The 23,619-nt window shown below is 56.0% G+C and overlaps 2 protein-coding genes across 19 annotated transcripts in view; one reads left to right on the forward strand and one right to left on the reverse strand.

Annotated features, from left to right (window-relative positions):
• The first annotated feature begins 152 nt into the window (after positions 1–152).
• On the forward strand, positions 153–22,299 carry IL18BP (interleukin 18 binding protein). 9 transcript variants are annotated; one of them, XM_064492658.1, is made up of 7 exons: positions 153–1,996; positions 2,373–2,460; positions 2,580–2,972; positions 3,597–3,720; positions 3,807–3,954; positions 4,515–4,739; positions 21,598–22,299. In XM_064492658.1, exons 2-7 carry the CDS (start codon positions 2,433–2,435, stop codon positions 21,721–21,723), a joined length of 1,044 nt encoding a protein of 347 aa, XP_064348728.1. In that variant the 5' UTR covers positions 153–1,996; positions 2,373–2,432; the 3' UTR covers positions 21,724–22,299. The 9 variants fall into 9 exon arrangements, with proteins under 9 accessions (XP_064348728.1, XP_031316109.1, XP_064348727.1 ...); XM_031460249.2 differs by having other exon boundaries at positions 2,766–2,972; XM_064492657.1 differs by having other exon boundaries at positions 153–2,460.
• NUMA1 (nuclear mitotic apparatus protein 1) overlaps positions 4,817–23,619 on the reverse strand; it is a 63,643-nt gene continuing 44,840 nt past the window's right edge. For 6 of the 10 annotated variants that reach the window (XM_031460231.2, XM_064492655.1, XM_031460229.2 and 3 more), the window contains 20 exons: positions 22,293–22,380; positions 20,976–21,096; positions 20,308–20,465; positions 19,903–20,020; positions 19,688–19,805; positions 19,160–19,300; positions 18,081–18,203; positions 14,529–17,927; positions 14,030–14,071; positions 12,470–12,538; positions 11,041–11,151; positions 10,742–10,960; positions 10,491–10,648; positions 8,886–9,132; positions 7,845–8,091; positions 7,088–7,224; positions 6,555–6,731; positions 6,236–6,352; positions 5,903–6,124; positions 4,817–5,532 (listed from right to left, as the gene is read on the reverse strand). In XM_031460231.2, coding sequence (XP_031316091.2) covers positions 5,521–5,532; positions 5,903–6,124; positions 6,236–6,352; positions 6,555–6,731; positions 7,088–7,224; positions 7,845–8,091; positions 8,886–9,132; positions 10,491–10,648; positions 10,742–10,960; positions 11,041–11,151; positions 12,470–12,538; positions 14,030–14,071; positions 14,529–17,927; positions 18,081–18,203; positions 19,160–19,300; positions 19,688–19,805; positions 19,903–20,020; positions 20,308–20,465; positions 20,976–21,096; positions 22,293–22,380 — 6,024 coding nt within the window. In that variant the 3' untranslated portion in view covers positions 4,817–5,520. The remainder of the gene's footprint in view (positions 5,533–5,902; positions 6,125–6,235; positions 6,353–6,554; positions 6,732–7,087; positions 7,225–7,844; positions 8,092–8,885; positions 9,133–10,490; positions 10,649–10,741; positions 10,961–11,040; positions 11,152–12,469; positions 12,539–14,029; positions 14,072–14,528; positions 17,928–18,080; positions 18,204–19,159; positions 19,301–19,687; positions 19,806–19,902; positions 20,021–20,307; positions 20,466–20,975; positions 21,097–22,292; positions 22,381–23,619) is intronic. The other 4 variants (XM_031460237.2, XM_031460232.2, XM_031460234.2 and 1 more) reach the window with 4 other exon arrangements.

Consider the following 23,619-nt stretch of genomic DNA (forward strand, 5'->3'; position numbering starts at 1 on the left):
TCCATCTTGCTTTTCTTCTTCCCACCTCTTTCCCTGGGGCCTGGGGATGGCGGCCCTGCCCAACGTCCCTGAGGCAGAAAAGGCCCTGGGCTGACCCTGGGTGACTGTCCTCACCACCTGAGGTCAGGTCCCTCCTCACCACCTCTCCAGGTCCCTCTCAACTTTGGCTTCTCTTACCCAGCTGTGGCTTCCCAGGTCCCCCCATCTTCAGAGAGTGGAATGGGTACAGGGGTCATCCTTTCACTTTTGTCCCCCACATCCCCATGTCAGGCTCCCATGAGAAGTTGAGGCCAGGCTGCCTGAGGCGCTCTCTTCATATTCCAGCAGTCCTGAGTCCCATGACTTCCCAGCAGCCCGACTCTGGCCTTGGTTACACTCACACTTGGTTATCTCCTCTCCCTTGCATCCCCACCCCCCTCCCCAAAGGGCTGTGTCTCTCAGAAGCCCCAGGCAGCCTTGCCTCCCAACCTGCTGGAGACACTGGTGTCCCTAGGGTGGAGTTTCTCAGCATCTTGCAGCCCAGAATCTCCTGGGGCAAGAGGTAGGGGGAGGAACTGAAAAGATGAAAATGTCCTGGGAAAGAGGAGTTAACTTTTAGTCTCCTGTGTGTACGTTAGTCCGGTTTTTACACACACACACACACACACACTCTCTCTCTCTCTCTCTCTCTCTCTGTCTCTCTCTCTCTCTGTCTCTCTCTCTCTCTCTCTCTCTCTCTCCCACACACACACACACACTCACAACCTCTTGGGATTGCAGCAGGCGATAGTCCTCATGCATCTTCTAAACCTGATTCTACCTCCTAGCCTCCCTGGCTCTGTCCCCAGCATCCCATCCTCCTGATCACAGAAACCACCAACCCCAGACACTCAGGTCTGCCCTTCACTGTGCTCTCTGCATGCAGTGGATCACCAGTCCTATTCTTTCTGCGTCCGCGGGCACGTGCATGACCCTGACAGTGAATGCCTCCCTCATCTCACCCGAGTCCTGGCCTTGCCACAGCGCCAGCTGCATTTGATGTATTCATATAGCTCTGTTGTTACTCAAGCCAGTGGTGGGTACTCCGCTCTTTCTGGGAAGTGCCCTCTCCTGCCCTCAGGGCCAGCACTCCAATTTGTGTTCCAAGTGCTCAGCTTGTCTGAGAGGTTCCCGCAGACAAGGCCAGCGAGTGCTCTAGGATAGCTCCCGGGTGGCTCACATAGGGCCAGACGCAGCTGAACTGAGCCATGGCGCTCCAAGAAGGGGCAATTCCAGAAAGGAGGGCTCTTCAGGGCTTCTTGGGAGCCAGGGAGGGGGAATCTAGACTTCCCTGTGAACTTAGATCTATAGCTGTGGCCAAGGGGCTGGGATGACAAAAGTGAGAAAGGTTCATGAGGATGATGGCTGGGTGTTGGGTTGGTGGTTGGAGGGAGTGGGGAGCCTGAGAAAGGCCAGGATGTGGATGGGCTGGTGTGACATTGAGCCTGGAGTGGTCAAAGTGATCCAGCTTGGGATCCCCAGCGCCTAGAAGAGTCGTCCCCTTGAATATAGTGTGAATGTGGAGGAAGGAGGAGGCCTGCTCACGTGGAATAGTGAAAGTGGACACCAAAGTCCTTACCCTCGGCTGGGATGGAAGAATTCATGTGTGAGAGACCGAGTAGTTCACACCTTGTGTGACCCTGGGAGGGTGGGGCTGAGCATGGGTTAAAGACCTCAGTGTGGTATCACCAAGCAGGGGGACTTGAGAGTTAGCAAGAAGGTTCCTGGCCACTGTGAATTTTGACTCAGGAAGAGGCACGGTGTGCAGGAACCTTAAGGACTAGGCCCAGGCTTTTGTCATGTGTGTGCACCTTCTCTTAGTGGCCAGAGCCTGCTCTAGGGAATCCTGGTTAGAATAAAAGTGAAAGTGAAATAGAGGGGAGAGGGCAGTACTTTCCCAGAAGGATTTCACTGTATATCCTGCCCTTACCAGAACCAGCTCTGACAGCGAAGCGAGCTTTGCCTCCCTTGTGACTAGGTAAGTCCCTGGTCCTTTGGGGCCTCAGTTTCTCATCCCTATAATGAAGGGGTTAGGCTAGACTAATAACCAGCATGATGTTGACAGTAATAAGAGCTCGGGTGGTGAAAGACTGTTACGAGGTGATCTCCTAGCTTTGTTTCTAAGGCTTGAAAGAACTCCAGCCTGGGCTTGATGCCAGCCCTCCAGGAGTTGTCAGGTAGACAGGATGGAGTGAACAGCAGTGCCTGGCAGCCCACTGAAAGTTCAGACATAGGGAGGGGCTGTGGAGTCCACAGGGAGAAGAAGGCCACACCTATGGCTGGGATCTAAGCAAGCCACTGAGAAGACACGGGAGAAGCAGTTTATTCACCATCTCCTCCCCCGCCTCCCCCAGAGAGGAGGAAGTTGTCACAGATATATAGAGCCAGACACGCCAGCTCCTGACACACGCATCATGACCATGAGACAGAGCTGGATTCCAGGTGGGACCTGGGGCTGTGCATGTGCGGGTGGAGGGGGTGGGGTGGAGTCTGAGACCAGGATGGAGCCGTGTGGCCGGCCCTGAGGTGAACTCCTGCAGCTGCTGTGCTGTTGCTTTCAGCCTCTGGATGCTGTGGCTTTGGCTCCATTCCAAGGTCTCCATGTGCTCCATTCAAAAAGGGCCAAGAGGTGGGGGCTGAAGGGTCCTTCAGGAATCTCTGCCAGACTTACTCCAGGCAGCAACACTCTACTGCCAAGATCAAGCTAGGATGTCAGCTGCTGATCTCTGTGACTGTCCTTTCTTCAGACCCCAGCCCTCTGTGGACCCTGCTTCTGTGTGTCCACATCATCTCCCACCTGGCTGGAGCCACACATGTGCCTCAGGCCACCTCAGCTGCCACTGCCTCAGCTGGGATCGCTAAGGACCCCTCCCCCTCCCGGCCCCTGATGCCCCCAACAGCGCAGCAGTGCCCAGCACTGGAAGTGACCTGGCCGGAAGTGGAAGTCCCATTGAGTAAGGAGCAATTCTGATGGGAGCCCAGGAGGGCACGGTGTTCAGAGGGCGGGCTCAGGGCACAGAGGGTCTGAGGGTGGGGTTGGCTCCTGAGTGCACACCCCCCAACCTTCTGCCATGGAACCCACCAACAACCAGGCCAGCTTGGCTGAGCACTCAGCATCCTCCCTCTCCTACTCAGCGTCCTGACTGTGGCCCAGGGCCCTCTCCTAGATGCTTTCAAGTGGGACAGAGAGAATTTAGACGGAGCAGCCAGAGGGCGCCCAGTGCCTTGACTGCAGTGTGCCCTAAGCCCAGCCCCGCCTCCCAGAGTCCACGTGCCCTCTGGCCACCTCCAGGAGCCGTGGCCTACTGGTGCTGCCTCCTTGGCCAGGGCTCCTAGAGTCACGAAGGTCAGGTGCTAGAAAGGGTCATTCTGAAGAAACAAGCTCAGGAGTCATCACCTGGGCCCAGGACCCATGCCCAAATACCTTTTGTTCAGCCCAGGGCCCCCCCTGGTAGACACCGCACTTCCCCTTTAACAGGCTTTCCACGCCAGGTTCCTGAATCACGGGGACTGAGGAGCTAGGCAGGGTGGGCAGGCCACAGCTCTACAGAAGGGCTAACAGCCACATGTGTCCCCAGATGGAACGCTGACCTTGTCCTGCACTGCCTGCAGCCGCTTCCCCCACTTCAGCATCCTGTACTGGCTGGGCAATGGCTCCTTCATCGAGCGCCTCCCAGGCCGGCTGTGGGAGGGCAGCACCAGGTGAGGGGGATGGTGGCCAGGCTAGCAGGAGAGGGGCCTCCTCTTGCGGTCCAAGTTCTCTCACAGCCTTTCCTTCTCTGCTTCAGGCGGGAGCGCAGGGGCACGAGGACTCAGCTGTGGAGGGCCTTGGTGCTGGAAGAGCTGAGCCCTGCCCTGCGCAGCACCAACTTCTCCTGTGTTTTCTCCGATCCTGCGCAGACTGCCCAGCGTCACCTCATTCTGGCCCAGCTCTCGGTGAGGACCCCAAGGGAGGGTTTCCATGGACAGGAGGAGCTGTGCTCCGGTATGGGGAGGAAAGGGTGGGCTCTGTCCACAGGAGCCTCCAGTCAACGCCCACCAAGTCCCCAGGCCTGAAGTGGAAACTAAAAAGAACTTAGGGGAAACATAGCCTAGAGGACAGTGAGAAGAGCTGGCCCTCCCACTTTGGCCCTGATCCTTGTCTGCTTCACTTCCCCAGGCTGGGCTGGACACAAGCGTGCCCCCCTACTCAAGACACCCTGCCCTCCAGCAGGGCCCCTCTGCCTCACCATCCCCATAGATGAGCCCCGAAGCCTGGTTGAAATGTCACCTCTTCGTTGAGATCTGCATACTCTTGGCTCAGGCCACATTCTGCATCAACTTAATGTCATGTTTGTATTTGTCTCCTTTAATGGACTGTCCTAGGGAAGGGATCTGGGCAGAGGCTGCTTCTGACCCACAGCTGTATCTGTCACTCCAGTAGGGCCCACGATGGGTGCTCATAAATGATCTCCAATGGTGGCATGGTGATGTCCGCCCAATCGTTTATCCTTTAGGCCGTTATTCCACTCACAGAACATGGCCTGTCCCAGGAGGGAGTGTGGGAAGAGAGGAACTGCCACTCAGAAGCTAAAGAAAGACAAAACCAGATTCAGGCAACACTGGCCCTCAGAAGAGAAGAGAAGAGGCCAGCCTGTAATGCTCCTCAGGAGCAGAGGCCAGAAATGGAGTGTGGGAAGATGCTGTGGCCGCAGCAGAGTCAGGAGAAGGGATTTGAGAAGGTAGGTGGTTTGGAGGCTCAGCAGATTCAAAGGTATGCTGCTCTGGTTTTCCCACAAAGATCAAAGCATCTCACCACTCAAGGGAGAAAAATAGACTTTATTTACAAGTAATAACATTTAGAAAAGTTCCATCCCTGGCCGTTAAAAACCTTCCCATCACTCCAAATCCCACCCCAGGGTAAGTCTGGGGAAGGTGAGGGATGAGCTGCCACTGAAGGCTGGCCCCAATCCCCCACCGAGGCACAGGGCCCCTCTCTCCTGGAAAAAGACTGTCCTGTGGGCAACCATGCCCTTGGGTGGTTCGGAGCACACAGGGGTGGGGTGTTCCCACTAGGTCAATGCCCAGTCCTGGCTTCAAGAGCAAGGGCCCTTGCTAGGCCCAGCCACCAGGAGCAGCAGGGACCAGGGCCTGCATGCTCCTCCAATGGTCCCTTCTAGATCCAGAGGCTGAAAGGACTGGCTGGGCCCAAGGACCCAGCCACTCAAAGCCAGCCTCAAATCTAGCTGTGATGGAGAAGTGACTTTAAGAAAACATCAGAAGGCAGGGAGGACCCAGACTGTCCAGGCTCCGGGCCTCCTGGGCCAACTGTGAGGACACATCTGTTCACCTGGCAAAGGTCCAGGAACCAGGCCAGTTGTGGGTAGGCGTCACTGTCTCTAGGGGTCTGGCCGCTGTTGGCCTGGGAGCTGATTGATAGAAGGCACTGAAAGGGACAGAAGGAAAAGGACCAGGCGAGGTCGGCATCAAGGACAGGTGGGGCCACTCACTGGTACGGGCTCTTTAGTGCTTTGCCTGAAAGAAAAAGAGAGTCACTTGGCTGAAAGAGACTTAGGTGCCAGCTTGCTCGGGGAGACCTCTTACTGCTCCTGCACGCCCTTAACTAGGATCCCTGCCTTGGTGCAGCCCTGGACTATCTACCTTCACGCTACCAGTCGCTGGCTGTCCTAAGCTGCTGTGTGTGTCCTCAGTAGGAATGAGTCTGTCCTCTCAATCATGAGCAGCTAACCAGGCAGGGAGCACCTACTCTCCACCCCACCGTCCAGCGTTCTAACTGGGCCCTGCCTGGGAAGCCACCCCATGGGTGTTTGTCAGGGAGAGGGGGACACCTGTGCTTCCACCACGTTCCTAAGAGCTGAGCTCTTCCCCCTGTTGGTGCCTCTACCTTGACCTTGGCCCGAGGGGTGGCAGTGGCAGCAGCGACAGCAGCAGCAGTGGCGGTGCTGGCTGTGGTGGTGGCAATGCGAGGAGAGCGGCGGGTTCCACTGCGGGTGTTGGGGGAGGCCTTGGGCGGGGCTTTCTTCGAGGCTGCCCTCCGCAGAAGGCTGTTTCCAAGCTTCTTGGGTGTATTAAGGATGCTGAAGGCCATTGACTGGCGGCGGTCAGCCTGTAGGGAGGGCCTGTCAAACTGGGGGCGCCACCACTGCCATCCCCCTGGGGCCAACCTGTTGCTCTAGGGCTCTGCCAGCAAAGGGTCTCCCTTCAGGCCCCAACTAACCTGTTTTACAACTGCTGGAGCTGCTTTCTTCTGGGCCTCAGCAGTGTTCTGTCTGCGCCCTTCATGTCGGTCCCGGGGAGTCATGGGGCGAGGGAAACAGCTGGTGGCCTTCTTAGACTGTGGGGAAGAGGACAGTTAGGCAGCCAGTGGCAAGACGACTTCACATCCAAAGCCACATGTCTCAGAGCTGACTGGATCTTGTCCAACCAGCACCTGCCCCCCTTCTGAGCCAGAATCCTCCACTTTAATTTTCAAACGTGGTGACTAGGTCCCGGCCAGCTGCTAGACAGAACAAGACACGGGAGTCGACGTCACCCACCTCAGGGGTGCCAGGGCCCTGGTGGGGCTCTGAGGAGACCCGTTTGCGCTGCTGCCGGGTGGTGATGCCGACGCCCTCAGCTATCTGGGTTGGCTGCATGCTGGCTCGGCGCAGGGTCTCCCGGGGGTCGCCAGTTTTTATCTCCTCGTCTGTGATGGTAGGCAGGCTCAGGGAAGGCTGCACAGGGTGGAAAAAGTGGTCAGTGGACCCCAGCTGTTTGGAAATAGAGCAGGACCACCCCAGTACTCTCTTCACCAGCCTGGCCCACGGAGGAGCTGGAGCCTTCCTATTGCCGAGGCTCCCTTCCTGTTGTCTTCTCTGCCTCCGCGCTGCATGATGGCGGCAAAGAGCAGTCCCTAGAGACCTCTCCCAAGCATCTGCCCACCCACAGTACCGTCACCCGAGCCCCCTCTCTGCCAGCTGTTCCACCCAAAGCAGACGGTCACCCTCCTTGGCAGGCCAGGTCAGGATGCCAAGGGAGGAACTGGTGAACCAGCGTGGGCAGGTCCTGGGCAGGTGGCCCCAGAGCTCACCCTGGACTCCAGAGGGTAGCAGGTCTTCAAGTGCGGGGGGCATACTCGATTACGCTGCTGCAACTCTGCAATGCGGTTCCAGTCATCTAGCTGCTCGGGCTCATCCTGACAAGTGCCCATGTAGAAGCTGTTCCTGCCTGTGGAGGGCAGGGAAGTTGGAGCAAGCGGGGTTGGAAGGCCAGGAGGAAGAGGTGGAGGCAGCATCCTGCTAGCCTTTGCTGCCACCACCCCTGTCCAGCTATCCTGGGGACTTCAAGCCCAGCACCCCAGGGTCCTGTACGGCAGATACGGGAGTGGGACGCACAGACCATCTCCACCTGAGGGGACTGGCTCATTGCTTCCTCCCTAGGGTCATAGGCAGAGGCTCTGACACCAAGAGAAAGTAATGGAGGGCCAGGAATTAATACCCAGAGGGTCCCTGAAAGTCAAGAGCCTCCAAGAAGAATCTGAGAATGGAACCCTGGCCGGCCTGGCCCCTCTGGCAGCCCCTCCCCACCTGAGGAGGGGCCTGGAGGACTCCTGACAGTAGCTGGGACTCCTACACCCCTCGTGTGAGCATTTCTGGTTTACTCCCTGGCTGAGACTGACATCAGCCTTACTGCCCAGCACAGCCCCTCGATGGACAGGCAAGGCCTTGAGACTGCATGGAGGAGGAGCAGTGAGGTGCCAGGGGTTTTTAAAAGCTTGTCCCTTCCCGGCATCAGGATCTGCATCCAGTCTAATCTTTGGGTGTGTTAAGTTCCCACAGTCCCCCTACCTGGAGGGGCCCCGCTGGACACCCCGGCCTGGGAGCGGCGAGCAGAGCTGCGGGTAGTGGGCCGGTAGCCAGGCAGACTAAGCAAAGCCGAGCTGCCGTCGTCAGGAGAGCCCAGGCGGGCTAGAGACTGGGTGGAGGAGGTGGCTCTCGGGCCTGCCTGGGAAGCAGGGGCAGACTGCGTGCTGTAGAAGGAGGAGTTGGCGCTGTCTGGCTCCTCCACATCTAGCTTCTGGAAGAGAGGATGAACCTGTTGAAATGGGGCAGGGTGACACCCTATAAAGAAGCCTCCCGTTCCCCTTCCAAAGCCCTCACATCCCACAGCTACATGCGTCCACACTGCTTTGCCCAGGTCCTTAGCTGCACGTCTGCAAGAAATGGGCCTTGATGCCACAATCCCACACAGGTGCTGAGGCTGTTGACTCTTTTCTGCCCATTTTTCCATTGAGTCTATGCCAATGCTTTGAGGGAGAGAAGGCAGACCATTTTAGAAGTGGGGTGCAAAGGTCACAAAGCAAGGAAGAGGCAGAGCTGGGGCTGGGACCCACGTCTCCTGAGCTAGTTGTACTCATCCCAGTGTCCCTCTGTCAAGTGTGCCAGGGCCATGACAATTTTTTAGAACTTCTCCACCTTCTTGGTGGCAGAGGGCACCCCACACACAAACAGATGCCCCCTCCTGCACTAAAGGCCCCTCTTCCCTCGCTCCCAGCCTGGCAGGCAGCCCACTGGGCAGCCACAATGCATCTCAGCTACCTACAGGGCGTGCTGGGAGGCACAGTCTGGGCTGCAACTTCATACTGTCTCCCTTCAGCCTGCACAGGCGCAGTGCTATACGTGGAGAGAACGCCAGTCTTAAGAGTCAGCAGACAGGCAGCCAAGTCCAGCCCCGCCGCTTTTTACATGAGGCCTAAGCAAATCACTGCCCTCCTCAGGATCTCAGCTTCCCCATCTGTGGGTATGGACTGGTCAGCCCTGCCTGCCTCTGTTTTGAGGACCCGATGGAAAGATGCCCCGAAAGTGAGCACTGTTGTCCTGCAGCCTGACCTTGGTCATGGTGATGTTGATGATTTGCGTGGTGCGCCGACGAGCGGAGCGGGTCTTCCGGCCTGAGTCCAGGAAGACGTCCCCCAGGGAGTCCAGGCTGCTCTCCAGGGGCGCCTGACCCCGTGCAGGGATGGGGGTGAAGTAGAGACTCTCCAGGGATTCTACCTTGGGGGGCAGACGCTGGGAGATGGGCGAGGCTGGCTCTCCAGGGATGCTGGTGCCATCTGGTTGGGTACGAGGCAACTTGCTGTGGGAAAGAAACCTGCTAAGGTGCCATTCCTGGGGTGAGAAAGCATTCTGTCTGGCCCTTTGCTCCAAAGTGACCAAGTCCTACATTTATTACAAGACCAGGTCAAGCACCCCATGCTCTCTAATTTCTCAGAGGTACCAACAAGAGAGCCTCTGACCTGGGCCAGCCCTTCCATTTGCTCTCCATCTCTGATGCACCCACATCCACTCCATGGCTCCTTGGACGCCTCACTACTGGTAACGCCTTGACCCTGCTCGCCAGACCCATAAATCTGCCACTTGAGATGCCCCCTGGACACCACAGCTACTCCACAATGAACATGTCCCCAGCCAAGCCCACCTGTCTGTTCCTCCTCCTGTATCTCCTATTTCAGCAAACAGAAAGCTAGAAGAGCAGAGCAGGAGTGACAGCTACCACCCATGCCCCTAGTCATGAACATAGGCACAATCCCACTTCTTCCCTCTCCTGCCAAACCCAGTCGGCACCTCTCCCTAACAGCTCTCCTCCCCCCTCACTCCACTCTCACGCCTTTCCCTGGCCTGCCTCATCCCCTCTCGCCTAGACTTACAATGGCCTCTGAGAGAGGCACAGAGGGGTGACAAGCAAGGAGTGGAGCCCAGATCCAAGCCCAGCCCTGCCACTGTGGGACCCTGGGCAAGTGACTGCCCCTTTGCCTCAGTTTCATCTGCAAAGGGAGATAATCACAGAACCTATATCAGAACCTACCTCAGAGGACTGTTAAAAGCTCAACAAATTAATGTTTTTCAGGTATTTATAACAGCGTCTGGCACATAAGTGTTTAATAAAAACAGTAAATGTGTTTTTGCAAGTATGTTAAAGTCTTGGCTTTACCCTGGCTATCGGAATAAGCTTTCCAAGATGCAAATCTGGCCCTGTGCTCCTTAACCCCAAACCCTTCCCAGGTCCCTTAGTCCTTCAGGATCAGGTCTGAACGCCAGCATCCTTCACTGGGGAGTCCAGCCGGCCCTCTGGGACCTGGGCCCAGAGTCCTCCCAACCACACTCTCCAGCCCAGCCAGGCTCCTTCCCGGCTCTTGCTCTGCTCTCGTCACTCTGTCCACAGCGCACACGCACCTGCAGCTCCTTTTAAGACAGCAGGAGTGACAGCCTTCTGAGGCCTTTTGTGACCACTCTTTTCTTTTTACTCTCACTGTACTCTGTACATAGGGCCTAACACCTGTAATACTTTATTCTTCTCCTCTGAGAATAAGCTTCCAGAGGGCAAAGGGCCCACGTCCTATTTATCTCACAGCCCCAGTGCCCAGGATACAGCCTGATAAACAGCAGGCACTACTCAACAGACAACAGACTGAGGGAAGAGGGGCACCTTCTGACCTGGTGATAGTGAGTGGGGCTCCCTCCTCGCAGCTTAGATCCAGGCTGTCAATACTCAAGTCCAGCTGAGGCTTAGCCTGGGGCTCCCGGCTTTTTAAGGCATCTGTCGCCACCTGGAACTTGCCCAGGTCCCGAAGCTGCTGGTCGGCATGGGCGACCTGGGAAGGAGAGGGCCGGGGGAGAGTGAAGAAGGGCCTAGGCGATGGTCTAATGTGACAGAGGCGAGGGAGTCTGTCCAGCGCAGGCCTTACCTGTGCCTCCAGGCTGCGCACCTGGGCGGTGAGGTGACGGCAGGTCTGCTCGGCCTCCTTGGTCTTCAGCCCGGCCTGCTGCAGCTCCCGGCCTAGCCGGTCCGCTTCCGCCCGCAGCTCCTTGTTCTCCACCTGCAGCTGCTCCAGGCCCCGCAGCTGCTCCTGCAACTCTTGGTTCTGCTGCTTCTTGGCATCATAATGAGTCTTGGCCTTCTCCATCTGGGTGGGCAGAGGGTGGGTAGGTTGGAGAGGGTTGGGGGTGGGGCAGGGGCAGACTGGGCCAGGGTCCGGCTCCTCACCTGCAGCTTGTAGTGCTCAGCTGCCTGCTCCTTCTGGCTCAGCTGGGCCTGCAGCTCAGTCAGCTGGGCCTGGAGGCGCTGGGCCTCTTGTTGGCTCTCACCTCCCTGGGCCTGGAAAGCATGAGAAAGGCTGATCAGGGCCACCAGTCTGGCTGCTCACACCAATCCACTGAGCCTCTTGGCCTCCATGGGTATTTCAGACTCCTGCAGTCTCAGGACACAAAAAGTCCTTTTACCCCCTCTCCCAACTCCAGCCCACCAAAATACCACATACCCCCAAAGTCCACCTTCTATAGGCGCTTTCCTTGTCTAGCTACTGCCATTTCTGGAAGATATCTAGTGGCCTGCCTTTGCCTTCTTTGAGACCAGGCAAAACTATCTCACTCTCTCTCCACAAGAACAGTTTCCCTGAGGAAGGACACTGATCCCCAAGGAACACCAGGGTGCAGAGCACGGAGCTAGGCACTTGACACGTGTGCTGAGGACACGTGATCTCATTTCTCCTCAAAACTGCTCTGGGAAGTAACTTTATCTCCACTTGAGATGGAAGAAACTGAGCTCAGAGATTTAAGCAAACTGACCAGGGTCACAGTGACTAAACAGCAGAGTAAGGTTTGAACCTTGGTCCACCTGACTCCAAAGTCTGTGTGGGCTCATTTATGATGCCACCACCGCCTCCTACCCAGACCACAGTCTCCCTGGGAGCGGGGCCTGTGTCCGATTCTCTGTCCACCTACAACACCAACAAGTGCTAAGTCCATAGTAGGCACTGCACAAGACCATATGCCCTTACCTCTCCCACATCTCCCAGCACTGGGAACCCCCCAAAAGGAGTATAATAAGTATCTAATTATCACGTAAGCATGACAAGGTGTGGAGCACGTGGAAGAAACGGGAGCTCTGAACTCCCACCAACTCCTGTGACCCTAGCTAAAAGCTATGAAGCCTAGAACTGCAAAAAAGCAAATATTAAACCAAATAAACCATTGATAGCATTAAGGATATTAAACTGTGTTGTAATAGTAAATGTCACTGACACTCTCACTCCAAGATTATAAACTGTCTAGACTAGCATAATCCAATTGAACTTCCTGCAGTGATGGAAATGTTCTGTATCTATCCTGTCCAGTATGGCAGCTACTAGCCACACATGGCTATTGAGCAGTAGAAATATGGCTAGTGTGACTGAGGAACTGAAATTTTAATTTAGTTTTAATTTAAATAACCACACATGGCTACTGGCTACTGTAGCAGACGGCGAAGGTCTGAGGGTTGGAGTCACTCCTGTCTTCCCTGAGAGCTCTCAGTCACAGGCAGGGCTCCTAAGGCTGCCAGACCCCAGGATGCCCCTCCACAGCCCGAGGGCTTACAGAGCAAGCCCCTCACCCTGAGGCAGGCAGAGGCCAAGCCCATCCCCCAGCTGTCCCACCTTCAGCTTCTGCTGCTGCACCTTGCTGGCTTGGTCATGGTCAGCTAGCTTCTTACTCAGTTCCTCCACCTGAGGCAGGGATGGAAGAGGAGACAAGACTCAGGGGGCCTTCCCCTGGATGTCCAGACAAATTATGGGCTTTCCCCAGACCAGTCCCCAGGGTTGCTGGAAAAAGAAACTCAGGGCCTTTCTCTGGCCTCTAAGTAGGGAACGGCTTGCTGCCCAGGCTGGATGGCAGGACCTGAGTGTGGTGACCCAACACAAGTGCTGCCAGAGCCACCTGCCCACACGGCCTCTAGCCCCTGCCTGCACAGACAGAGGCAGCAGAGTCGACTGGGGAGCTGATGCCTCACCACCACCCTACTGCTGCCCCCGTTCCCAGCCCCCCACCTTCCCGAGCCAGGACAGGAACAGGGGACCCAGTCTATAACTCCAGCAGACATACTGAACAAACGCCCAACCCTCTTCCTCCCAGAAACTGCCAAAGCAAAAGGCCAGATGCTCAGACCTCTCCCCCATCTCCACAGGCTGTTAGGGTTTGGCACTAGCAGTGTGGCTGCTGAGATTAGCACCAGGGGTCAGACTGCTGGAAGACGAGAGCAGGACCAGCACACACACTCCAAGCCCACCCTGCTCCCACAGAGAGGAAGAGCAAAGGGAGGGAGGGGACAAGAGGGAGTGTAACAGCCACAAGCACTCCTGGCTCCTCCAGGCATTCCAGGAGCTCAAGCATCATCAGCAAAGGCAGGAGGCAAGGGCTCCAGTGCTAACTGTTTGCTCTTCGGGTTGACTTCCCCCATCATCTCAGACTCCTCAGGGGTGATGAGAGGAGAGGGGGGCTGGACTCCTCAGCAGGCCCAAGGTGACAGGGTAGGAGGGGTGGTGGAGGACGGGTGCTCCCACTAAATACCAGTTTGATAGCCTTGACGTCTAGGGCAGCACAGAGAGATCCATGTGAGAGCGAGGCAGCCAGACGTTGCCTCTTCTGTCTGGTGGAGGCCCCTCCTGCTCCTCTCAACCTTGGCCTTCCTGCTCCCAGACATCTCTTATTTCATGCTTGGGGTTAAAGCCCCAGGGGGTGATGGGCAGGCGTCCTGAGCTCACAACCCCCCTAATCTGTGGGGGCCGCCTTGCACATCACCCTTCTGGTTTCTGCGGGAAAGAAGGTGGCTGTGTTAAACAAGGCCCACGGCCATCCTGCAAGTCCCCTTAGTTGAGAACCCAAACTCAGAGCAGGACTTGGCGGTTTGGGAATCCCTAGGACTGTGTGTCACTGGTTTTGATATAGGAAAGATGAAGCCTACCCTGCCCCTTGTCCCTAGCAGATGGAAGTACAGAAGGGTGAAGAGGCCGACCTTGGGATGGGTGGGATGAGGCCCAAGAGAGGGCCCAGCACACCGCACTCTGTGGCAGCCTGGGCCTGGGTTCCACGGCTTGACCCTGCCCCCTTCACAAACAGTTCACAACAGGAGCCGGCGGAGGCAAGCTGCAGCCGGGGTCATGCACCGAGACTGGTCACCGCTTAAGCAGCCAGCATTTAGCGAGGACCTCAGGCATTACCTGCTTAGTTTGCTCTCTCTGAAATACCTCTAGCTGCTCCACCTGTGCATGGGGGAGGAGCAACAGAGACAGTGAGATGGGGGCCAAAGAGGCATCGGCCCTGCTGCCAGGCTGACCTCACTGAGGCTCTGATCTTTCCCCCAAGAAACTGGACTTCTAGTAATTTTTTAAATGCCAGTTTGGCTCATTGTAGCCCCCAGTGGCTCTAGGGGCCTCCACCAGAGTGTGCAGGTGCCCCTCCTCACCAGTGTGCCTCCAATGGGATGATGGCTTCACAGCCTGACTCTCCAGGGACAGAGCCTTCAGGGAAGGGCAGGCGCCTGATACTTTCTTTAGGACAACAGGGAGCAACAAACTCGAACTCTACCAGCCACCCAGTGAGTGAGGGGAGACAAGACACTGCAATAACATGGGAGCTGGAGGCCCAGGAGTGCAGAGGGACAATGTTCCAGTCTCTCAGGTCTGCCTGCTTGGGGATGTGGTTGAGTCGGTGCCTCACCTGGGCAGTGAGTTTCTGCCTCTCCTCCTGGAACCGCTGCCTCTCCTCCAGTACCTTGACCTTGGCACCCTCGTACTTGGCAGTCATCACCTCCAGCTCCCGGGCAGTGCTCTGCACTTCCCGCTGCACCTCAGCCAGACGGGTCTCAGCATCAGCACGTACAGCTGCCAGCTCTTGGCCATACTTCTCCCGGGCCTGGTCCAGCTCCACTTCCAGAAACTGCCGGCCGAGGGTGGCCCGCTCGCCCAGCCCCCGGTTCTCCTCTGCCAGCAGGCCGTGAGCCTTCTTCAGCATGCTCAGCTGCTCTGCGTAGCTGGCCTTCTCCGCCCGCAGCTGCTGGGCTGCTCGCTCCTGCTCTGCCACCTTCTGCCGCAGGGGCACCAGCTCCCCGAGCTCGCGCTGGGCCCGCATCAGCTCTGCCCGCAGCCCCCCAGCTGCCTGCTTGCTCTGCTCCAGCTCCTCCCGATGGCGTTTCTCAGCCGCTGCCTGCTCAGCCTGCAGTTGCTGGCACAGGTGCTTAGCAGGCAGCAGCTCGCTCACCAGGGCCTGTGTGCTGGTGTGCTCCAGCTGCAGGGCAGAGAGGGCCTGCTCCTTCTGGAAGAACTTCTCCTGCCATGCCTTCAACTCCTGGCCCAGCTCTTCTGCTCGCTCGGCCTGCGAGGCCAGCTCCTGCCTCAGGCTCTCAGAAGCCACCCGCTGCTTCTCTGCCTCCTCCCGGAGGCTCTGGACCTCCTCCCGCAGAGCAGAGCTGCGTTCGGCAGCCCTGGCGCTGTTGCTGGCCGTCTCCGCCTGGAGCAGGCGCAGCCGCTCTTCCAGCTTCTGGCTCTTCTCTGACTCAGCGATAACCAGCCGCTTCAACTCCTTGCTCTCGCCCTCCTTCTCCAGCACCTGGCGGTTCAGGATGGACACTTCCTCCTCCAAGCTGCTGATGAGGCTGTTTTTCCTCTCAGCCTCCTGCTGGCTCCGTGCCACCTGGGCCTTCCACTCATCCTCAGCCTTGCTGTGCTCTTGGGCCTTGGTGTGGAGGGTGGCCAGCTCCCTTTGGGCTGTGGCTAAGGCGTCCTGTCCGCTCCCCAGCTCCTGGGCCTTCTGCTCTAACTGGCCCCGCAAAGTCTCCAGAGCACCAGCCCGCTCAGCGTGGGAGGCGCGCTCAGCCTCGAGGCTGCGTTCCAGGCTGGAGGCTTTCTCCTGATGCTCGCGGCACTGCTGCTCCAGCCTGCTCACCTCCGCCCGCAGAGCCTCCAGCTCAGGACCTTTTCCCTCGGTCTTTCCAGCAGCCTCAGACTGGGTTCCTGACCTGGAAGCATCTTCTTGGCTGGCCACCCCTAGAGACTGTGGGTGCGCCTCTTCTTTCCGGGCCAGCTGTTCTTTCAGCTGCTCTACAGTTTGCTGAAGCTCCTTCAGCTCTGCCCTCTGGGCTGCCTCCTGCCCAAGAAGCTTGGCCAGCTCCTGGTCCTTCCCCTCCTTTTCCATCAGGGCATGGGCCAGTGCCTCCTGCAGGGCAGCAAACTCCACACGCTGCTCATTGAGGGCATTCTGCAGCCGCATCTCAAGCTCTGCCTTGGCGGCCTTCTCTAGGGCAAGGTCAGCTTGGGCCCGGCCCCGCTCCTGGGTCAGCCGCGCCACCTCCCTCTCCTGCTGCCCACGCTCTTCCTGCTGCTGCCCCTGACTCTCCATCAGTGCAGCCCGCAGCCTCTCCAGCTCACTGCCCATTTGCTCTGCCTCACGCTCCATGGCCTGCAGTGCAGCCTGTGTGCTGCAGAAAGGGCGTCCCTGCTGCTCTTCCAGCCACTCCGACTCGCTGTCTCCTGCTCTCGGGGGCTCCTTGAGTAGCTCCCGGGAGGCTGTCTCTTGCTGCTCACCCGCCTTGCGGACCAAGGCCTCCAGGCGGGCCACCTCCTTACTGGTGGCAGCCATCTTCTCCTGCAGGGCGGAGAGGTCATCTGCAAGCTTCTGGGCCCTGACCTCCTTCTCCTGGACCTGCTGCAGGGCCCTGGCCAGGTTGGCATGGAGCTGAGCGAGCTCACTCTGCTGCCGGCCCATCTGGAGCTCACTGTGGGCCTCTATCCCTGCCACCTTCTCCTTTGCCTCCTGCAGCTCCTGGCGGGCCTTCTCACATTCCTCCTTCAGGGTCATCAGCTGTTCCTGGAACATGGCGCCATACTGTGCCTCCTCTTGCTGGCTATCCTCGTACCGCTCGCGCCAGCTGGCCACCTCCTTTGCAAGCTGCTCACACTCACTCTCGGCCTCGCGCTGGGAGGCTATAGCCTCAGCCAGCTCCTGCCGCAGGGCTTCTGTCTTGGCCTGATGGGCCTCCCCAAGCTGCTGTAATCGGGCCTCCAGCCCCTTACGCCCAGCCTTCTCTTCTTCTAGCTCCTTCTGTTCCTGCTTGTGCTGCTCCACGAGGCTCCGAGTCTCTGCCTCCAGCTTGGAGATACGATGCTGCTGCTCTCCCAGTGTGTCTGCGGCTCTGCGCTTCTCCTCTTCCAGGCTGCCCTTGGTGACCTTCAAGGACTCCTCAAGGGCCCGGACCTGCTCCTGGAGCTGGGCCTTCTCCTGGGCCACCCTTTCTCTCTCGATTGCTTTTTGCTGCTCAGACCTCAGCTGGGCCTTCAGCTCTATCACCTGCGCCTGGGCCTCTGACCGCTCCTGGCGGGCTGCCTCGACACAGGCATGGAGGTCCTCCACCTTTCGGCTCAGCTCTGCCTTCTCCCGCTGGGCCTGTGTCACTGAGGCCTGGGCACTGTCCTGGGCTTTGTTAGCAGCCTGAAGCTGCTGTTGCAGGACTTCCAGCTTGGCAGCCTTCTCCTTCTCCAACGCCTCCAGCTGCTGGAGGGCTGCGTCCCTCTCCCGTAAAGAGGTCTCCTGCTCCTCGGCCGCAGTGGCCAGTTGCTGGGCATGGTCTCGCAGGGCCGCCTCCTGCTCCTTGGCAGCCTCTTCCAACTGCCGCTCTTTCTGCTTCAGGCTGTTGCTCAGCTGCTCCACCTGCTGGCGGAGAACCTCAGAGGCCTGTTCCTGCTGCTGGAGGGCCTGCGTGAGCTGCGCCTGCTCTGCTTTGGCCTGCTGCTTCAGGCTGGCCAGTTCTTGATCCTGCTGCTGGATGGTGGCGTTGTGGGCAGTGAGCTCGGTGGTCAGCCTGGCCACCTGGGCAGACAGGTGGGCCCCCTCAGCCTGGGAGGCCTGTTCCAGCTCTTCCTTGGCCTGGCTGAGGTTGGACAGGGAGCCCTGCAGCTCGGCAATCAGGCCAGTCAGCTGCTGCTTTTCTTCTTCAAAGTGGCTCCGCTCGGCAAGCAGCTTGGCTTCCCGCTGGCCCCGCTCAGTCTCTAGCGCCTCCACCTGGGCTCGGAGCTGGGTGTTGTCTGCAGCAAGAGTGGCTCCCTCCTGCTTGAGGGTTTCCAGCTGGTGAGAGAAAGAGATAAATGGGGATCAGAACGACTCCTCAGTCACTCTGGCCCCTCTGGGAATTGGAGACCGCCAGAAACCTGAATGTGGTGAACACGGGTCTGCAGCAACCCCAGCGCCAAGATCTTACCACTGCCCCTGCGACCCTACCTGCAAGACGTCGCCCAGCACCTCGCCCTTCTCCCGGGGTGGATTCTCCCGCAGCTGGGCCAAATGTTCTTCCAGCTGTGAAAGTTTTCCCTGAAGGATTTCATTCTTCTCTTCAAAGCATTTCTGCGAGTAAACAAGAGCCCCGTGTGAAAAGAGGTGAAACAGGCACAGGATTACCACACAAGCCCTCATGAATGTCAAGAAAACTCTACCACCTTGTTACCAAGATCTCCTTTTGCCCTGACCTAGGGGAAAACATGTGGATCCCAAGGACCTGCGACCATGAGAGACCTGACTTTCTAGCCCTAGTTCCAGGGCTGAATTAAGTAAGGTGACCCGCTAATTTCTTTCCAGGGCTGCGGAGTTTACTTCATATTTCTTCACTGTATACCCTTCCCCAGACATAACCTGATCCCCAGATTATACAAATACCCACTAACTTAAAAATATCCCAACTGGGCATCCACAACAGCAGCAACCACAGCACCCCTGGTCCCCTGCCCCACTCTACACCACTGTTGACTGCTTAGCATTGAAGCACCTACAGGGGGCCAGGCCCTATGCTGGGCACCTCTCTGAATTTCTCATCTACCCAACAGATCTGGGAGATAGCTATTACCACTCTTTTTTTTACAGAGTTAAGAATATGAAGCTCAGATGTTAAGTGCCTTGCCCCAGGGCTACACGGTTATTAATAAGTGGCAGAGCTGGGTTCTTAATAGCAATAATAACAGCAACTAATTCACTGAGAGCTCACTTTGCACCAGACAATGTGTGTTAAGTGCTCTATATACATTATCTTATAATGGATAAGGCAGCTACTCATTCTTCTTGCCATTTTAGGGAAAGGATGTTTAGACAGAAAGAGGTCAAGTAACTTGTTCAAGACCCACACCTTATAAACAGCAGAGACAGGATTCATAGGTGCACTGGACTGAGGCCCATTACAGCACACTATTAAGCCTTGAAGGGAAGTCAGTGTAATTCCCAAAGCCCCCCCAAAATAAAGCAGTGAAAGGACTTCAGCTTTGAGCATGTGGTCAAGACTGTGACCCTGCCTCCCTAAAGAAGAGGGTTACCTTGTCCTGCAGGGCTGTGCTGAGCTCCTTCTCCAGGTGGGCCTGCTTCTCCCCCGACTCCCGCGTGGCCTTGCTGTGCTCTTCCGTCAGTTCGTTGAGGGCCCCCTGGAGTTGCTGCAGGTGACTGGCAAACTCCCGCAGCTGAAACAGACAAGAGGCGACTGCATTGTCAAACCTGCCAATACCACTGCTGTCTTAGAGGTTAGTAAAGGGTGAACAGATTTGCATCTTTATGCAATTTGAGCTCCAGGGACTGGATGCCTCCAATTATCCTTCCAACCCTCCTCAAAGCAATCGTGACTAATCACACCTCTAACTCAGGACTACAAATCAAAATTTAGGGCCACCAGCCAGTACCTGGCAGTGGCCAATTATGGAGTAAGGAAAGGGACAAAGTGTGCAGATCTCCGGAGAGACTGAAACAGGACAAGTGCCAGGACATTCTTCTCAACCATCTTTTGGGGAATCATCCACACCAGCTCAGCCCCAAGGGGTTTCCAGGTGGGGACCAGACACCCCAACACTCACCTTAAAAGAAAGGTCCCCATTCTCCTCAGAAAGTTGGTTAATTTTGCGATCCATCTGGCTCTTCTCTGTCTTCAGGTCCTGGCACTGCTTCAGAGTTTCATGGAGCCGTATGGTGAGGCTGCAAGGGAGAGGAGCAGTGAGAGAAGAGTATAGCCCCCATGATCTGGGGGCGGGGTTGGGCAGGGCACTGGGAAGGACAGCAGGGAGAACTATACCTCTCATTCTTGCTACGGAGCTCCTCAAGCTCCCTGGGCTCCAGCGGGCTGGCTGCCTGCTTCTCGTTCAGCAGAGCCAGGCGGTCAATGCGCTGCTGCATCATGGCTATCTGTGCATCTGCCCCGGAGGAGGGGGAGAGGAAAGGAGAGTCAGCGCAGGACTAAGGGGAGGAGGGGGAGGAAGGAGGAGGCATCTGATCTAAGGGAAAGGAAGGAGGGTGGCAATGACAGAATCAGCTTCCAGGAGGTCAGCCCGACAGGCTCAGGGCAGGGCTCTAAGCTCGAGGCAGAGCAACACAGGGGACAACAGAAGAGGCCACAACTCAGGTAAGCCCAGCACATCCCCAGATGAGAATCCCAAATGCTGCCCATTCACACACATCTGCCAGCGAGCCAGACACCTACCCTTCTCAGTGAGGAGCTTGCGGTTCTCCGCCAGCTCCAGCTCCAGCTCATCTCGATTATTTCTCTCATCTGCAAGCTGCTTCTTCAGCCGTCTCATCTGGAATTGTGGGGTCTGCAGGATGTCACCCATGGGAGAGGCTGGAGAACCTGAGAGGAAGCTGAGGAAGGAGATGGCCCAGATACCATGGTCAGAGACTGACATGTGAGGGCTGAAGCGACTGACAACAGGAGATGGGGAGCTGGGCTCTATTGAGCACCAGCTGCAAGGCCCAAACACCTGGGTTTTGTCTGCAGGGCTACCTCAGGCTTCGTGACATACCTTGAGAAAATTTCTCTTTCTCCTTTCTCTAAGCCTTAATTTCTTTACCCCGACCCCCAAAAAGGAATGCATTCCCTTTGCCTCTGCAGAACTGTACTGAGAGAAGAGCATAGTTTCCAAGGAAGTAAGAAATTCCATAAACGGAACAGCCTTTGAAAGGCCTTCTGCCCAGGACAGATCCCAGTCAATTCCCCCATTAGCACTGGGGCAGGTGAGGACATCCCAGATCTATAAGATATATTCGAATCACTCTGATGATGTAAGGAGGCTGGCTGGTCAAGAGCATAGCCTCTAGTATGCAAGGATTTGAGGATGTTGAGACTCCCAGGAGAAGAGGACCAGCACATACTTGTTCCCACTGGAAGAGGCAACTTTCTGTAGCTCTAGGAAGCGAACCTCCCTCTTGGCCTGGTGGCTGGGTGGGGAGAGTTCTTCAGATGTGGTACTGGAACAGGGGGAAGGGACAGGAGCTGGAGGTGAAGAAGCAGACAAACCACAGAGACGTTAGTAAGAGGGTGAACAGATTTGCATCTTTATGCAATTTGAAAATTCATCTTAGTGGGAATGAATCCAGACACTTATATGTAAGCTGCAGAGGGAAGCCCCTGGACAGAACTTGAAGTCTGCTGTCTGGGTTATTCAGAGGTCAGTGCTCTAAGCCAAATCAAGCAAGGCACTTCCATTTCCGTGGATCACCAGTGCTCAAAGAGCACAGTGGAGTGACAGTGTCCTCCCAACAACCTCTCGGGTCAGAGCCACAAGCCTCCTTTCTGAACCCTTCCATTCTGATACCTTGCACTGCCAACGTGACCTCTTTCTCAAACTCTCCTCTTCCCTTGGTTTCCATGACCACCTTCACATGGCCCTCGTACTTCTCAATCCCCATCTTAGTCTTCCACACCTGCTCCTCCCTCTTCCTCCCACCCTCCAAACCCCAGAGTTCTGATGTGGCCCCCTTGCTCTGCCCACAGTGCCGCAAGGCTTCAACGGCTATCCCTACATGGACTTGCAAGCCCACAGCCTGGCCCGAAGACCACTCCTGCATTCTAGGCTCACATCTGCAACATCTCCACCTGAAGGGCTCACAAGGAACTTGAATATGAGGAACATCAAATTCAGCAGCTGGAAGAGAACTTGGCTAGACCCACACCTTACATCCTGTCGCCATTAGACGGCTCTTGTAAACAAGCAGAGCCAGCGCTCTTTCTAGAGCACTTTCAGAAAGACTCTTGGTATATTTGATACCTCTCTGTTCTGACACTTATTCCTTATCATACCTTCTGGTTTATGTATCTGCCTTTCACTCAGAACGCAAGTTTCATGTAGGGAAAAAACATTTTTAAGACTGTACTCCCAGCTTCTAAGCCTAATGTAATGATTATGTAAATAATAAAAAAACAAAAAAAGATGTATGGGCAGGTGATTAGGGAGAACCTACAGCAGATATGATCACCTACAAATGTCCTGCTTAGCTGCTACCAGGCACAAGACTGAGCTCCATGGGAACTGGGATGTTGGTAACATGGCCCAGAAATCAACCTGCTCCTTCACATACATTTCCTGAGCACCAACTCCGTGCCCTGTGTTGGGCACTTCCTGACAGCTCGGGATCCTAGCAGTCTCCAGCTCAGAAAAGAGGGTATCCTTGGGAGTGGGCCCTACTTACCTTTCTGCAAGAAGTTCTCTAGGTCCTCATTCAGATTTAGCCCATCCTCATGGTCCAGCACAAATTTGAGAATGACAGCTAACTCAGCCTGGGCCACAGAGAGATAAAGAGCATTACTTAGGTGTTCAGGAGGCCTGAAGGGATGGAGGGCACCTCCCTGGCAGTGCCAGGCCTGGGAGCCTGCTGGAGCCCATTCTTCCTCTCAGAACCTAAAGCCCCATGGTCCAGCCGAGAACATTCCACCAGAAATGTGTTCATCCTACTTGCCCCTGGCCCCTTTTCTCCCCTAAAGATGTACCCAGGGTCACAGAGGTCCTAACTGACTTCACTCCTGACCACAAGAGATGAGAACAGGGGAGCAAAGTAACTCAGTAAGAAAGCTTTTATACATAACTAAGATGGCCTCTTCCAGCTGACCCTCACTGTCGTTCTCTGAGTGAGAACACCTCCAGGGCTCATCCAAAGCTTATCCACCAGCTCAGCTGTAATATCTTCCCTTCTCTGTGTGAATTCCAAAGCTACAGAGTCGATCTGATTTTCCTGGCCAACTCTGTAGTTCCTTATTCCTTTAGACTTTTTTCCCTACCAGGTCTATGATCAGCTTGGAGCAGAGAAAAGGCTGAGGAAGGAAGAAGCCACCCATCCCTCCCACGCCACCACAACCCAACCCCAGAGATGAGCCATGAGCTAAGTGAGGACGAAATGGGATGACTCAACATTTCTACCACTACGTGAAAGGTCACAGCTCTCTGGACACTGGCCCACCAGTCACCTACATTACCCACTCTGGCATCCCAGCTGCTTCTGCTCTGGGAAATAAAGGACAGCTGCTCATGCAGGAAGCAATGACAACATCAGGACCCATATGGCAGGTAGTTCCTGGAAACCAGGTCAATTCCCTTTATAATGAAGCAGATGCACCAACTCCTCTTCACTTAGGGAGCATGCAGAGGAGGGGAGAGGAGGTAATCACTCTGAGCTAGATTGCCATGCTGGACAAAGACATTCTCACTAATCCTTCCCACTAGACGAAAGGAGGAACAAATAGAGTGACAGTTTGTGTAAAACACACACATATACCAGAACACATTTATGAAAAAGAACAATTTCTATGTATTATCCAAACACAGTTCAGTTACAGATACAGTTAAATACATACACCCAAAAAGGACTTCGAAGTATGTCTTTTAAAAGTTAGCAGTTATTGCTGAGAATGAGATTATTGGCAACTGTTCTTTCCTTCTTTCTGCTTTCCAATATTTTCCAGACCTTCTATAGTGAATGGCTATAACTGCTGTAACATAATTTTTTAAAAGAACAATATATG

This window comes from Camelus dromedarius, chromosome 12, assembly GCF_036321535.1.
Source record: "Camelus dromedarius isolate mCamDro1 chromosome 12, mCamDro1.pat, whole genome shotgun sequence".
Lineage (NCBI taxonomy): Eukaryota > Metazoa > Chordata > Mammalia > Artiodactyla > Camelidae > Camelus > Camelus dromedarius.

Bases quoted from the DNA above. Each gene is read 5' to 3' on its own strand.
- IL18BP (XM_064492657.1), top strand. From the start codon at position 2,433: ATGACCATGAGACAGAGCTGGATTCCAG. The intron at 2,973-3,596 runs GTAAGGAGCAAT...ATGTGTCCCCAG, and splicing joins GGAAGTGGAAGTCCCATTGA to ATGGAACGCTGACCTTGTCC. The intron at 3,721-3,806 runs GTGAGGGGGATG...TCTCTGCTTCAG, and splicing joins CTGTGGGAGGGCAGCACCAG to GCGGGAGCGCAGGGGCACGA.